The sequence below is a fragment of the Budorcas taxicolor genome, chromosome 15, assembly GCF_023091745.1.
Source record: "Budorcas taxicolor isolate Tak-1 chromosome 15, Takin1.1, whole genome shotgun sequence".
NCBI lineage: Eukaryota > Metazoa > Chordata > Mammalia > Artiodactyla > Bovidae > Budorcas > Budorcas taxicolor.
In genome coordinates, this window is record NC_068924.1 from 42,249,072 (window position 1) to 42,263,083 (window position 14,012).

At 37.4% G+C, this 14,012-nt stretch overlaps 1 protein-coding gene across 1 annotated transcript in view; it reads left to right on the forward strand.

Moving 5' to 3' along the window:
• The window catches only part of SBF2 (SET binding factor 2), a 505,755-nt gene that overhangs the window by 435,019 nt on the left and 56,724 nt on the right, over window positions 1-14,012 (forward strand). The window contains exons 23-26 of the mRNA XM_052653316.1: window positions 4,654-4,781; window positions 6,327-6,502; window positions 9,442-9,587; window positions 11,789-11,987. Coding sequence (XP_052509276.1) covers window positions 4,654-4,781; window positions 6,327-6,502; window positions 9,442-9,587; window positions 11,789-11,987 — 649 coding nt within the window. The remainder of the gene's footprint in view (window positions 1-4,653; window positions 4,782-6,326; window positions 6,503-9,441; window positions 9,588-11,788; window positions 11,988-14,012) is intronic.

Genomic DNA, 14,012 nt, shown 5'->3' on the forward strand with positions numbered 1-14,012 from the left:
TCTAAACAGCAAACTATGGTTCATCCACAGAAACTATAATAATTTCATGAAGTAGCATTTTGTGATTTCAGGGTATTCAGAGTATCTAGCTGCTAGTGGCATCCCCTGCTGATTTTCCCCACCTTCTGAATGCTGCAGTAAACTGTTAAGGCTGAGGTTTTCCAGATTCAGGATCCCCTTTGTGAGAGGGAGGGTGTGCTAAGTATTACAGGGCTGTGCAGCACTAACGTAACTAACCCCACCCACTTCTGTCATTCTGTTTCAACTAATCCTTTCCTCTCTTAGCAGAAAGCTCTTCTGCTCACTAAACTCTATCAACTTCTGTTTTCTACAACTGTCTGCAGTCTTCTGCATTAGAAAGAATAGCATACGCTATCAAATCTGAATGATCTTTTTTAAATCACTGTAGTCTCTGGGTAAACTATTCTAGTTGGTAAGCATATAAGGTTTTGAGTGAAATTATTGGACTCTAGATCAAAAAGCCCAGGTTTCAGGCACTGTTGACCAATCTGGATATCTTAAGTAAGTCCCCTGATCCAAGTTTCAATTTCCCCTTTTATAAAATGAGGGGATCGGACTCGTTTGGTGATAATCCAGTGGTCCTCAGCCTTGACTGTGTATTTGAATTATCTGGGAACCTTTAAAAAAAAAATTCTGGGTCTAACTCTCGAACAACTAATTTGGAATCTGTAATAGGATGCTAGGAAGGGGGAGACCCAGACATCTGTATAGTTTTGATACATACTGAGGATTGAGAAACATGGGGAAACATGGTCACTAGAATTCCTTCCTCATCTGAAATTATTCAGTTGTCATTTGATGAGTATGTACTATATGCTGTGCACTTTGTCAGACAGTGGGATTCAGATGTATGAACTGTATTATCTTCAAACTCTCACAGTTGTATAATCCCGTGCTGACCTAAAATCAATGTGGTTTATTATCTTGGTCATAAAGATTGTTTATCACATGAAAAGCAAAAAGCTTATAAAATTCAATAAACAATGAATCAATAGGAATAGTTGTGTTCATTTTGAAGAAAAGTGAAAGCAGAATTTCTCAATCCTCTTCTGTGATATTACTGTAAATAAATTACATTTGTATTTGTAAGCAAGTATATTTTTTAAAACTAGATATCTGATACTTACCATTTTTTGTACTGAAACCTTTGTGAGCCCAATGGCCATACACATAACATTTTGGGCTTATAAATATATGAGATAGTTGGTCATTTAAACTGCTCTAAATTACGTCTTTTAAAGAAATCAAAGCCATACTTAGTGTGAAAATTTGTATTGGTCTCTTGTTTTTTCCTGATAATTTTGGGGTTAATGTCACAGTTTAGGAAAATTATTTTCATCAGAGAAAACCCTTTTATTTGCCTCTTGTATTTCTCTTTTAAGTTAATTTAAATTTTAGAATTTCTCCTTTAATGACACATAGGAATCTGATCATTTTACATGAGTGATATAAACATAGGTTGTTGAATACATTTTAGAACTTAAATCTTATGTACATCTTGATTTTATTTAATCTCTGGATATGAGTTTAACATAAAAGAATAATCAGAATTTTTCCAGGTTAGGAATTTAGAGGTTCAAGGAATGAGGAAGTGTATTAGTTAATAAAGGGGCTCTTAAGTCAGATATTGGAGAAGAAAATGGCAATCCACTCCAGTACTCATGCTTTGAAAATCCATGGACGGAGGAGCTTGGTGCAGGCTACTATCCATGGGGTCGCAAAGAGTCGGGCACAACTGAGTGACTTCACTTTCTTTTCTTTCTTTCTTATGTCAGATATACCTAGTTCACGTCTCACCCTCTCTGGCTTACTAGCTGAGGGTCCTTGCTCATCACTGTCCTGTTCTGTTACTTGTACTGCTACCTGAAATGCCCACCCTTTTCCCTTCTGCAGATCCAAACCTCCATTCTCCTCAAAGTTCACCTGCCCTGTCACTTCTTCCAGAAATTAATTCTCTAGCCATCTAGCATGCAGAAGTCTTCTCACTTCTGAAGTCTTTAAAGTTCCCTCAAACCATGGGGCTAATTGCATGTTGTTGTATTCTACATGTGGCTGTCCTCTCCCATGAGGAACTGTTAGCTTTCCAGGGAAGACCTCATGTGTGCTGCTGCTTTTCTAGATGCTCATCTTCATGTCCTCAGGTAGCTGATAAATATTTATATTTTTCATTTCTTCCTTTAATATTTAAACTCTCAAGAATCTTGGGGCTTCCCTGGTGGTTCGGTTGGTAAAGAATCTGCCTACAATGAGGGAGACCTAGGTTCGATCCCTGGGTTGGGAAGATCCCCTGGAGAAGGGAACAGCTACCCACTCCAGTATATTGGCCTGGAGAATTCCATGGATTATGTATAGTTCAGTTCAGTCTCTCAGTCTTGTCCAACTCTTTCCAACCCCATGAACTGCAGCATGCCAGGCCTCCCTGTCTGTCACCAACTCCCGGAGTCCACCCAAACTCATGTCCATTGAGTCATTGATACCATCCAACCATCTCATCCTCTGTCATCCACTTCTCCTCCAGCCTTCAATCTTTCCCAGCATCAGGGTCTTTTCCAATGAGTCAGCTGTTCATATCAGGTAGCCAAGCTATTAGAGTTTCAGCTTCAACATCAATCCTTCCAATGAACACCCAGGACTGATCTCCTTTAGGATGGACTGGTTGGATCTCCTTGCAGTCCAAGGGACTCAAGAGTCTTCTCCAATGCCACAGTTCAAAAGCATCAATTCTTCAGCACTCAGCTTTCTTCACAGTTCAACTCTCACATCCATACCTGACTACTGGAAAAACCATAGCCTTGATGAGATGGACCTTTGCTGACAAAGTAACGTCTCTGCTTTTGAACATGCTATCTAGGTTGGTCATAACCTTCCTTCCAAGGAGTAAGCATCTTTTAATTTCATGGCTGCAATCACCATCTGCAGTGATTTTGGAGCCCCCAAAAATAAAGTCAGCCACTGTTTCCACTGTTTCCCCATCTATTTCCCATGAAGTGATGGGGCCAGATGCCATGATCTTCGTTTTCTGAATGTTGAGCTTGAAGCCAACTTTTTCACTCTCCTCTTTCACTTTCATCAAGAGGCTCTTTAGTTCTTCCTCACTTTCTGCCATATGGGTGGTATCATCTGCATATCTGAGGTTACTGATATTTCTCCTGGCAATCTTGATTCCACCTGTGCTTCTTCCAGCCCAGCATTTCTCATGATGTACTCTGCATATAAGTTAAATAAGCAGGGTGACAATATACAGCCTTGACGTACTCCTTTTCCTATTTGGAACCAGTCTGTTGTTCCATGTCCAGTTCTAACTGTTGCTTCCTGACCTGCATACAAATTTCTCAAGAGGCAGTTCAGGTGGTCTGGTATTCCCATCTCTTGAAGAATTTTCCAGTTTATTGTGATCCACACAGTCAAAGTCTTTGTCATAGTCAATAAAGCAGAAACAGATGTTTTTCTGGAACTCTTGCTTTTTCCATGATGCAGCGGATGTTGGCAATTTGATCTCTGGTTCCTCTGCCTTGTCTAAAACCAGCTTGAACATCTGAAAGTTCACAGTTCATGTATTGCTGAAGCCTGGCTTGGAAGATTTTGAGCATTACTTTACTAGCATGTGAGATGAGTGCAATTGTGTGGTAGTTTGAGCATTCTTTGGCATTGCCTTTCTTAGGGATTGGAATGAAAACTGACCTTTTCCAGTCCTGTGGCCACTGCTGAGTTTTCCAAATTTGCTGGCGTATTGAGTGTAGCACTTTCACAGCATCATCTTTTAGGATTTGAAATAGCTCCACTGGAATTCCATCACCTCCCCTAGCTTTGTTTGTAGTGATGCTTTCTAAGGTCCACTTGACTTCACATTCCAGGATGTCTGGCTCTAGGTGAGTGATCACACCATTGTGATTATCTGGGTCGTGAAGATCTCTTTTGTACAGTTCTTCTGTGTATTCTTGCCACCTCTTCTTAATATCTTCTGCTTCTGTTAGGTCCATACCATTTCTGTCCTTTATTGAGCCCATCTTTGCATGAAATGTTCCCTTGGTCTCTCTAATTTTCTTGAAGAGATCTCTAATCTTTCCCATTCTATTGTATAGTTTCATGGGTTCACAAAGAGTCAGACATGACTGAGTGACTTTCAGTTCAGTTTAAGAATCTTGGGCCTAACCCCAGTATATCTTCTGAAGGCATATACGCATAGTATAGTGCCTTTATTCAGAAACAAATTTTAACTGTCTTATCTTAACAGTCTTTTCTCTTTTGCTTTATTCTTATATTAAATATAATAAATGTCTTTTCAACATTTGAAGATACTTCTTTTCTTCTGTTTAATACCTACCCTTCCTGTAAGATGCCTTAAACCAGATGATCTTGTGTGACACACAATAGGTTGGGAAACTAGAATGAAGGTTGGCAGTTTGGGACCATTCCTGCACTCCAGGAAAGAAATGTATGTCAGGAATGAATTGCCGTGCAACACGATTAATGAATGCAATTCTAGAATCATGGTACTTGGTATTGCCTCTTTCCTGGACATTGTCCTCTCCAGACACATTTCTCCAGCAGAGGCTGGTAAAATGAGCAGCAGAGACTCTAGAAATGAGCTGTAAAGCGCTGTTGCTTAGTCTGTGCCCTGTTTTCCTGTAGTTGGTGAGCAGACAGTTGTACGAAGTTTCCCCATTGCCTCCATCACCAAGGAGAAGAAGATCACAATGCAGAATCAACTACAACAGAACATGCAAGAAGGACTGCAGATCACATCGGCGTCTTTTCAGGTATTAAGAAAGGGAGCTGCCATTGTGCTATTAAAATTTTTCTACAAATGTTGTCATTTGTAGACATTTGTCATTTCTACAAATGATGTCATCTACAAATGATAGCCACTTTGTTTTGATCATATATGGTCAGGAGTTAGAGAAGGAGGATCAGAGGTTCTGTGACGGTAATCTTTGACTGGGTCAGCTCGTGAACAGCATTGGATTTATTTAATCCTCTGTTTCCTGAGCCCTTGAGTCAGCTCAGAGTAACAATGGATTATCTGTCGATATTGAGTGATCTCAGAAATTCAGACTCACACTGTTGACTCTTATTCTCTGCCTTGTAATACTTCAATTTGTGTTTGATAGAGCCTTTAGATAGCATCTCCTGGCATCTGTTTTTGGAGGAAATGCTTGTGGCTCTTCTATGGAAGAGGCAGATCTCTGAGAATTACAGAGAATTACAGCTAGGGCTAAAGTACTGTTGATTATAAGTAAACCTTGATGAAGCAAAGATTTTTCCGGGGAGCGCTGAACATTTCAGAACTTGTGGGAAGTACTGATACTAACCAGACACTCAAAAGAGTGATCTTTTCTTAGTTTTGCTTTTAAAAAAAAAAATTCTCGAAAGCACATTTTGCTCTTCCCACTCTTGTGCCTTGTTTCTGACTTCTCAGATTTCCAGGGGTTCCAGTTCTTGCCTTGTTCCTTCCAGTCAAGAAGCTCTCCCTAATACTTCCATATTCTGGTTGTGTGAAATGTAAGCCTTCTGATCTGTAGGTCCAGACCTGCTCTGGCCTCATGAGGGTACTGATCTCGTAGGGATTTAGTCATTATTCCAACTGCCAAAGGACTCTAAACTAGAATGCTGTGGTCTCAGAGCTCTGCCTCTTCCATAGAAGAGCCACAGGCATTTCCTCCAGAAACAGATGCCAAGAGATGCTGTCTAAAGGCTCTATCAAACACATGGGTCTACCAATTAGGATTCTAGTCAAACTTAATTTTTTCTTCCTAGATTTATAAGTATATCTGGATAGGAAGACACTTCCTTAGGCAAAATCCCCTATCTAGGACCACCAGTGGTTGATAAACAAGAAGGACACAATTCCTACTCCAACCACTATAAGTTAATTTCCCTATCGCATCATAAAAAAGACAGTCCTGGATTCCCTGGCAGTCCTGTGGTTTAGGACTCCATGTTTTCATTGCTGAGGGCCCAGGTTCAACCCTGGTCAAGGAACTAATATCCTACAAGCTGCACAGCGCAGCCAAAAAGGAAAAGAAGTTGAGAAAAGATAGTCTTAGAGAAACCCAACTTCAAGATACATTATTTTCCTTATCAACCAACCATCTTTAACAAGTAAACCTTTCTGAGCCCTCAATTTATTGAGCCCTTTTTTATTTTTAAAAATTTTAAATTGTATTGCATGATATCCAAAGTCCCTTCAACCTCTAACCTCTTGTCATTTAGCATTGTTATTTTTTTGTTATTTCAGTCGTTGAGGGGGAAGCTCTCTGGAAATGCTTAATGTTTCTGATACATTTAATTTATTTTGTCTCTAGTTGATTAAAGTAGCATTTGATGAAGAAGTGAGTCCGGAAGTAGTAGAGATCTTTAGGAAACAGCTGATGAAGTTTCGTTATCCTCAGTCCATGTTTACCACCTTTGCTTTTGCTGCTGGACAAACTACCCCACAAATCATCTTACCCAAGCAGAAGGAAAAGAGCACTTCCTTTCGGTGAGCAGACAGGTTTCTTCATTTCAGTTCTCCCAAAGTTGATTGCCAGGGAACGTGACCTATCTCCTAAGTCAGTATGTTTGCCATTCTGTCTCACCCGCTGAACGAAGCTCAGGGGTTATGGAAAGCAGCAATGACATATGGAACAGTCATGTTCATTGCTTATGATGTATTTTTAGAATGTGAAGTTCTATTTTCCCTTTTTCCTCTGTTGCTCACTTTCTACCTTTGAGCAGTCCCTTCAGTTTACATCAATATCCAGGTCAAGTAAACAGTTTTGTTCTGATTGAGAGGTGAGAATTTTTTTTTTTTTTTGAGGCTAATTACTTTACGATATTTTAGTGGTTTTGCTGTACATTGACATGAATCAGCCATGGGTGTATGCATGTTCCCCATCCTGAACCTCCCTCCCACCTTCCTACACTGGGTCATCCCAGTGCACCAGCCCTGAGCACCCTGTCTCATGCATCAAACCTGGACTGGCGATCTGTTTCACATATGATAATATACGTATTTCAATGCTATTCTCTCAAATCATCCCACCCTTACCTTCTCCCCCAGAGTCCGAAAGACTGTTCTATACATCTGTGTCTCTTTTGCTGTCTTTCATATACTATCTTTCTAAATTCCATATATATGTGTTAGTATACTGTATTGGTGTTTTTCTTTCTGACTTACTTCACTCTGTATAATAGGCTCCAGTTTAATCCACCTCATTAGAACTGATTCACATGTATTCTTTTTAATGGCTGAGTAATATTCCATTGTGTATATGTACCACAGCTTTCTTATCCATTCGTCTGCTGATGGACTTTTTATTTAATATCAAATTTATATAAAGGTTACAACATAGTACAAAGGAGTCCTGTATACCCTTCACCTAGATTCACCAATTGCTTATGCTTTATTCCATTCTCTTTATCATTTTATCTTTCATATATTTTTTTTTAAACATTTGAGTTACATACATAATGCTCCTTTATTCTTTAATATGTCAATGTATATTTCTAAGAACAAAGACATTATTTTATATAACCACAGACAGTAATCCAACCAGGAAATTTAATTGATATAAAACTTTCATCTGGCCCAGATTTCACATTTGAATTTTGCTTATGATCCTTTGCAGCTATTTTTTTCTGTCTGGTAGAGGATCCAATCCAGGATCAGTCATTGCATTTACTTTTGTCATATTTCTTTAGTAGGAACCCTTATTTTCTAATGAAAATGTTTAAGAATTTACGTTGAAACATTTACGTTTGAATGATTACAAAATAACAATTGCTTTAAAATGTTTTTCAGTTAGTGGTAAAATATAAGGGTTAATATTGCAGTCCATTCACCATTAATCACCTGGAATTTGGGCATCTGCTAGTACAAATTACATATTAGGGTTACTCTGTGCACTTTGGAGAAAAGGCCTTCCTTTTGCCTGAAAGTGGGGCCGGGTGGAGATTATGGGCCATTTGAGGTTGCAGGCAGTATGTCATTTCTAAACTGCATGGCTAGCCGCTCATACCATTGTTACCTGCTAAGCAAAGGAGACCATACATATGCAGGTGTGAGATGCTGAAGAAGGAGGAACAACATTTTAAACATTTAAATGGTGAGCCAGGCATTGCATCTTAGCACTGTGGGGTCACAGAGGAGCCTATGATTTTCGTATTTTAGCTCTCTATGAAAGAAACAAAGCTTTGTATGGTGTTTTATGTTTAGAAACTGTTGGGGTGAGGGTGGTTATATATCTGTAAAATCAAGCTTATTCTATCAAGCTACAACAGAGACATATCAATTTTAAACCTTAAAATCTCTTAGTATTATCTTGCATATATAAAACAAAAGATACAGCTCTAGCTGGGAAGACATTCAAAAATCCCCTTGAGTTCAAGTTACATCTAAAATGATTCACAATAGGCTTAATTTAGGAAATATCTATATTCTGTGAATTCTAACAATTACGTAAAACAGCATTTTAATTTGAGGTCCATAACCCTCAAATTTACATTTCAGATCACTAAAGATGAGGTCTGATAAAACTATTTGACTGTAAAAGAATCCTTATCACTTTTCATTGAACAGCAAGAAAACATAGGAAAAGTTCTGTTGTTGTATGTGGACAAATAAATCAAAAACTTTCTTACTTGAAACCTTCACCTCAATATGATTATTCAGGAAATGGGACCTTTGTTTAATTCTTTGGATTATAAATATCTACACCCAGAATTTCTATCAGCAATAAAAAGTAAACTGTTTAAATAAAGTCTTTTAGATCCAAATATCTTAAATCCTAGTTTCTCTGTAATTAAAGCTGATTCTCAAAAGGATACTCAGATTTCTGATTTCTTATCTTTTCTCCTCTCAGAAAAGGGAATTATGTTAATTACTCTTTTCCATATCTCAGAAGGTTTCTAGTGTCAGAAGGCAGGACACTACACTTACATATTTAAAGCATTTAAGAAATAAGTGGAGGTGCTGCCAGCCACAATTGTGATGATCTTAAAAAAAGCCTATGAGTTAGTAGAGATTCTGAATCAGTAGAGTAGGAGGTAGGCTGGCTCTCCATGCAGGAGGACTTCTGCAAGCATGGTCTCTGGGAACTGGTGGAGGCAGTGGCATGGATAAACAGAGTGGGTTGGGGGCATGCTTGACAAAAAGCCAAACTGAGGAGTTTAGATTGGGGATGATAAATAGTCTGTGTCCCACTCTAGGTTCTTGCACTTTTTGCCTAACACAGTGTCCTGATGATAACAATGTTTTATAGTAAATTAGCCTTCTGCCATATAAAAAGTGACCTGAAGAAGGAGAGGCTTAATGAAGGTCTGGACAATACTAGTGGGTGTGGCGGTAGAGAAAAAACAAGTTGAGCAACATGGGTATCAAAAAATGTAAGTGGCATTTTCATATTAAATTAACATTCTCTTTGGTTTTATAACTCGTAGCACTTTCTCGAAAACAATTGTGAAAGGTGCTAAAAGGGCAGGCAAAATGACAATTGGGCGGCAGTATTTATTGAAGAGGAGGACAGGGACAATTGTGGAAGAGAGAGTGAATCGACCTGGATGGAACGAAGAAGATGACATATCTGGTATGTGAGAACTCATTTTTCCTTCATGAATGAACTTTGTTCTTTCTTCTTATATGAGTAAGAACAAGAGATAAAGACATAGCTGCACTTAAACCTGACTCTTAAAAACCTAGACCTCATAAGCTGGGAGGTACTTACCAGTTTCTCAGAACTGGAAAAAAATTTTTTTTGTTGTTTTCCCAGTATTCCATTGCTCAGATAAGATTCGGTTAAGTTGTATTCCTCCCCTGGGCTTCCCAGAAAGCACTAATGGTAAAGAACCTGCCTGCCAATGCAGGAGATGAAGAGATGCGGGTTCACTCCCTGAGTTGGGAAAATCCCCTGGAGGAGGGCCTGGCAACCCACTCCTGTTCTTGCCTGGAGAATCCCCATGGACAGAGGGGCCTGGCGGGCTACAGTCCATGGGGTCGCAAAGAGTCAGACACGACTGAAGCAACATAGCACACACACACTCCTCCTCCACTAAATCCATAGAGCTAATTGGCCACTGTTATGTGGGTCTCATTAAAGGGAGAAAGAAAGAAATACCACTGCATTGGAAATTTAGGTATAAAGTAGTCCCCTGTACTTTATTGTTATGGAATAAGAATAAGAAAATAAGGACTTAAATTATTCAAAGTTGAATATTTGGGGTTTTCATGAGAACATTGTGGGTACTCCTAACCTATATGGGGAATCAAAGATGAAGGCATTTTTAGATGATAAGAAAAAAATGCCTGCTAAATATTTAAAAGAGCAGAACCTGGGAAACTGAGATAATCAGGAAACCAGTAGCAAAATTTTTCTATTCCTTAACCCAGTGTCAAGTATGCTTATGAAATTAACAGTAGAGAGAATCTGATCTAAGAGAGAGGATGCCATTGCATCCTTTTTCTTCTTAGACTCTTAGACTGGATCACCAGTGATTATACAGCTACTACTTTTACTGCCACTAATAACAACAGAAGAACATTTTAAAGAAAGAAATATCTTTAGAGAGATCTTTGGCCAAAGGTCTCCATTTCGGTATGTGTATCTACAGGCTTGCCTCTGGGGGCAGTGAAAAGACCATTTATTGGAAAGGTCTTCTCACAGTCACATGGAAAGCCATACAAAAATTACTGCTACCCATCACTATTGACTCTTCTAATATAAAGCTTTTATGATTTCACAGAACAAAAACTTCTTCTATGATAATTATTCCACCAAAAGACCAAATTATGTAATACTCTTTGCTCTTCTGAAGAGAAGAGGCCAAAACAAATAAAACTGATACTTAATGATGCATTTGCATTGTGAAGTTCACAAACTAAATCACAAAGGCTTATATTTATAGAAATAAGCTGGGGTTGTTTTTTTTTTTCTTTTAATTGAAGAGAGCTATATCTTTCCCTTTGACATTAGAACTTTGAGTACATTTCCTAAAACTTTGAAAGGTTAATTTTAATTCTCTCATTGTAAAAATAAGTAGGAAAGTAAATTATGACAGTTTTTAACATGAACTTTTTTTTTTTAAGTTAGAACATGCAGTACCAATTAGGAATGTTGTTGTTTTTAATCCTCCCTAAAATACTTGGTTATTGGGTAAACTCTTCCAACATCTAAAATTTTAAAGGCTTCTGTAACCTGTGATTGCAAAATTGAGGGAGTTTCCCATGTACACCACATCCTCTGATAAAATATAACTTCCACCAAATATAGCTTCTTCATATCTAAGAAAGATCCTTTCCCAGTAGTGAACTTCTGCTTAATTAAAAATTTCTAATGAAAGTTTATGCTCTTTAAAGTTAACTGAAACCTGATGAGTTTGTGTAATGATTATATTAGAGGTGAGTTTTACTAATAGGTTAGTCTCTCACAAAGTATAAGTGTTTACAGAGTCCTAAATAGAAATCACTCCAGGTGGACATTAAAAATCAAGCCTGACTAACAAAGAAAAATATGGGTAATATATTCAAAATTATATTGTTTTTAGAAATTTTAAGTTACTATCCCTCACGTTTTGAGTTAGTTGGGCTCCTAATATTTTATTTCCTGACTATTACAGTTTATGTTTGAGCATAATGATGCCTCATAGAAGTTCCGTGATTCAATTTTTGGCATACATAGCACCTCTAACCCTAATATAAACCTCTCTTGGTTAAAGATCCTCTTTAGAAGGAAGTTTTTAATCCTCTACTTTGAGCTATCTCATTTCTTCAAAACCTGTTTCTGCCATCAAGTTTCAGATGATAGTGAACTCCCCACGAGTACCACTCTGAAGGCCTCGGAGAAATCTACGATGGAACAGCTAGTAGAAAAAGCTTGTTTCAGAGACTATCAGCGTTTAGGTTTGGGAACCATAAGTGGCAGCTCTTCTCGCTCTAAACCAGAGTACTTTCGAATCACTGCCTCCAACAGGATGTATTCACTCTGCCGGAGGTAAGTCTGTTAGTCTCTCCAAAAGAGACCTTCCTTTCTTCCATTTGAGTCTTGAATGGGCTATTTGCATCCATAGTCAAGAGAAAGAGATGCTGGAAAATAGGAGCAGGGTGTCCAGGGGTATGTGTATTTAAGGGACATTTTTTGTGCAGCATGTGCAAGCGTCTCACTGACATTCTCAGAAGTATAGCTGTATCACTGAACAGTGCCTATGTTAGATCAGAAAGTGGATGGTAATAGGTTTTGTTCACTTTATGAATTTCCCATATTTGTCTTTCTCTTCCCGTTTGCCCCTCTTCTAGCATGCCTGAGATAGCTTGAAGTAGGAATAGAATTTGCCCAGGCAGAGGAGAGATGAAAATATACTGTAGGTCAAGGGACTGCAAACTTTTTCCTTAAAGGGCCAGATAGTACATATTTTCAGCTTTACACAGCATATGTTCTCTTTTTGCAGCTATTCAACTCTGCCACTGAAGCAGCCATAGCCTGTACGTAAAGAAATGGGCAAGGCCGGTTTGGGCCCACAGGCCATAATTTGCTAATCCAATTGTAGGTTAGGTTTCCTTATGTTGTCTAATTAGAATTTTTTCAAGAGATATTACTTAAAGAATTTAAATGAACACATGTTCTTTTTTCTATTGTGTCTACTGCTCTTTTATATATATATCTGTTAAGCCCTATTTCCTGCTTTATATCTTTTAAAACTACATTTTTACCCTCCACAAGTTTGATCATTTGCAGGTAAGTTCTTTTCTTTGCATGTATAAATTCCTGGTTTGATTAAATACAATAACACTGTGAAAGTACTTTGTGACTTGGAAGTCTTGTACATATTTTAGAAAGTTGTCTTAATGTTACTATTAGTTTCAGCTCTGCTGTTCTTGAAGAACTGTAGATATCTCATTTTAAATGACAGTTTAAGTATACAAATACAAATGTGAAACTTGAGAAACGAATTGGGAATCTAGATTGACATTTGAGATAAATAAAAATTTCACATTAAGTACCGAAAGGCTGTGACTTTGTTGAGTATGCAGTAATTTTCTTGATACTCTGTCCTTCTAACTAAATTTTAAGTGTAAGCAAAGGCATAAGGTGTGATGTCCTGCTATTTGAGAAGCTGGTTATCAAAATTTTATCTGACAGTGAGAAAACAGATGTTATTTATCATTTCACTCTGTCAGAAACAAAATAAAATCTTAATAGACCATTTATTCTAATGATTATTATAAGGAAATTATGGTGATATTAAATAGCATAAACCTTTAAGCTGTTAGAAGGAAATGGAATAGTAAATAATCCAAAAGAAGGCAAGAAAGAGAGAAAAGGAATCATGCAGCAGATGGGACAAGTAGAAAGCAAATAGTAAGATGGTAAATTTAAATTCAGATATATCAGTAATTATGTTACTTATAATATTGATAAATGTTCCAATTAAAAGAAAAAGATAATCAGAATTTGTTAAGCTTTATGCTGCTTTTAAGGGCTATATCTAATATACAGTATTTCCAAAAGGTTGAAAGTGAACAGAAAGAATACAGCATGCAAAACCACCTTTTAAAAATAGAGCTATTGTCAATATATAAATATTAAAATATATTTTAAAGTAAAATTCTACTAGCAATAAAAAAAGATGGCTCATAATGACAAAAGGTTCATTTCATTCAGAATTCATTATGACCAAGTGTAGTTTATTACAAGAATGCTAAACTTGCTTAACAATTGAAAATTAATCACATAGTTCACCACATTAAAAGAATTACAGACTATTGTAAGTTCATTGTATACAGAAAAGCATTTTATAAAGTATAATATATGAGTTTTTACAAAAAACTTTAAGCAGACTGGAAATACAGGGAGAGCTTCTTAATTTCCTAAGTGTCTAAAAAATATATCCTGCAGCAAAAATTACTTAATGGTAAAGTATTGACAACTTTTACTCTGAAATCAGGACAAAAATGCCTGCTATCACCACTTCTAGTCAGTGTTGTACTAGAGGTCTTAGGAAGTACAAAAAAATTAGAA